The sequence below is a fragment of the Borostomias antarcticus genome (genome assembly GCF_949987555.1).
Source record: "Borostomias antarcticus genome assembly, chromosome: 12".
In the NCBI taxonomy this organism is placed as follows: Eukaryota; Metazoa; Chordata; class Actinopteri; order Stomiiformes; family Stomiidae; genus Borostomias; species Borostomias antarcticus.
Genome location: NC_140245.1, coordinates 23,957,372 through 23,959,871, shown reverse-complemented (window position 1 = coordinate 23,959,871; position 2,500 = coordinate 23,957,372). Strand labels below are relative to the sequence as shown.

At 46.6% G+C, this 2,500-nt stretch overlaps 1 protein-coding gene across 1 annotated transcript in view; it reads left to right on the top strand.

The window, feature by feature from the left end:
- The window catches only part of LOC311315833 (dedicator of cytokinesis protein 9-like), a gene marked incomplete at both ends in the record, with an annotated part of 65,118 nt that overhangs the window by 34,871 nt on the left and 27,747 nt on the right, over positions 1 to 2,500 (top strand). Inside the window, 3 exons of the mRNA XM_084446530.1 lie at positions 1 to 9; positions 1,279 to 1,362; positions 1,759 to 1,870. The exon at positions 1 to 9 is cut by the window's left edge and continues 138 nt beyond it. Coding sequence (XP_084302656.1) covers positions 1 to 9; positions 1,279 to 1,362; positions 1,759 to 1,870 — 205 coding nt within the window. The remainder of the gene's footprint in view (positions 10 to 1,278; positions 1,363 to 1,758; positions 1,871 to 2,500) is intronic.

The following is a 2,500-nucleotide window of genomic DNA, read 5'->3' as shown; positions in this document are numbered from 1 at the left end:
TTCATCAAGGTAGGACCCAGATAGCAAGCGGATGTGTAATGAATCTGGGCCATATATGGGCCGGAACTCAGCCACAAGGGCCAGATCTGGCCTGTATATGGCCCAGATCCGCTTGCTATCTGGGGAGGAGCATATCTGATACATGATGATTCTGGTAGTAAGGTAGCTAACCAGCAGAGTTCTCAAGTGGCTTGAGGCAGGTGAACCAAGAAGGTGCTCTTTAGCAGAGAAGTACAATATTAAAAAGCCTAACTAAGGCAGCTCCTCTGGTACAAAATTAAAAAGCCTTTATTCTTGGCCCTGACGAAGGCCTCTTGGCTGAAATATTTGTATATGTTCATCATGAACTAGCCCAAGAATAAAGGCTTTTTAATTTTGTACCAGAAGAGCTGCCTTAGTTTTTTCTTTTGCGTGATTCTGGCAAGGTATTGAAGAGTCACTGGCCAGAGAGGAAAGTAGATTCCCAGAACTGAATTATAGATCGAATTCAACATTTATTCAGTATAACAGCATACGGATCTGGGTCAGTCACAGAGAAACACTTTGGCGTTCAACGTTCCCTGATCAGACAACATGATATTCAGATTGTCACACTTTTATAGTGGGTGGTTTGTACCTATTTATAGTTTCAGCCCAATGGCTAGAGCTCTCTCCAACTATGACCTTAATCAATCAATTAATCAAAGCTTTATTTGTATAGCGCATTTCATACCCAGAGGCAACACAATGCGCTTTACAGAGAACAAGGGAGGTGGGCATACGTCCCACCCCTACATATTCCAGAGGGAAGCAAAAAAACAGTAATCACCCGGGGGCCAGATAAGTGAGCTGTAAAAATTCTTCCCTGACCCCTCTCAACAAGGCGATGGAGCAAGCTCCTGGAGTATGTTTGTCTACCGGCTAAGAACATTTATAAAGCAATACATTACATTAAATTACATTTCAGAGTAAGAGAGGCTAAAAAGCATCATAGGAGAGAGAACATTCTACGGACATGCTACGACATCCACAGCAGACACAGGGGTATCTATCGGACTCCGGGAGGTCTGCTGGTGACAGTGGGGCATCCACTGGACCTGGTTAGAAGATAGGAGGGAGAGAGAGAGGCACTAGGGAGAGGGAAGGCAGAACAGGGTTAGTAGCACATAGAGCCATACAGACCACGCAGATATTGAAACAGGCAACCTTATACATCAGTGGGCAGTGAGCTTGTTGTTGTTGTTGTTGTTGAGATGTTGTTGTTTGGTAAATGAGATGTTTGGTAAATACCCCCACCAGCGCTGTTTTACCTTCATGGACCGTGGCTTCGTCTTCAAGCTGATCAACAACTACATCAACTGCTTCGTCCCTGGAGACCCCAAGGTAACAGGCCTCACCGAGTCATGTTTGCTTTCTCAATAATAAAGGGGAACGTTCTTGTCCAAAACAACATTTGATATTAAAGACTGTGCTTTGATAGCTGGCTCCACCCCCTGAATCTGAATTGTAAAAAAAATTCTGGGGTGTGGAAAGGCTCTCATCCAGAGGGGTTTCTTGGTTGGAATTCCAACCAGGCCAATCGGCGTCCTTCGAATGCGTCCTTTGAATTAAACTGTGCGACGTGATTGGCTAGGGTATGAACCAATCGCTGAGGACTCCTTCTGGGAAAACGGCTTCAACGAGAGCCTGTTCAGGCTGAGTAATGAAGTGAAACGAAATGGGAATTCCGTGTGAGTGTCTCCGGAACGTTCTCTTCTGGTCTTCTCTCCTGTTCTGCAGACGCTGTATGAGTTTAAGTTTGAGTTCCTGAGGGTGGTGTGTAACCACGAGCACTTCGTCCCTCTCAACCTCCCCATGCCCTTCGGAAGAGGCAGGGTCCAGAGATTCCAAGGTACACACAAGCACACACACACACACACACACACACACACACACACACACACACACACACACACACACGGCAGGATCCAGAGATTCCAAGGTACACACAAGCACACACACACACACACACACACACAAGCACACACACACACACACACACACACACACACACACACACACACACACACACACACACACGGCAGGGTCCAGAGATTCCAAGGTACACACAAGCACACACACACACATACACACACGCACACACACGCACACACACATGCACACATACAGTACACACACAAGCACACACACACACACATACACACACACACATGCATACACACACGGCAGGATCCAGAGATTCCAAGGTACACACAAGCACACACACACACACACACAAACACACACACAATCACACACACAATCACACGCACACACACACATGCAGTACACACACAAGCACACACACACACACACACACACACACACACACACACGCACACACACGCACACATACAGTACACACACAAGCACACACACACACATACACACGCACACATGCACACACACACACACAAACACACGCACACCCATACACACACACACATACAATCACACGCACACACACACATACAGTACACAC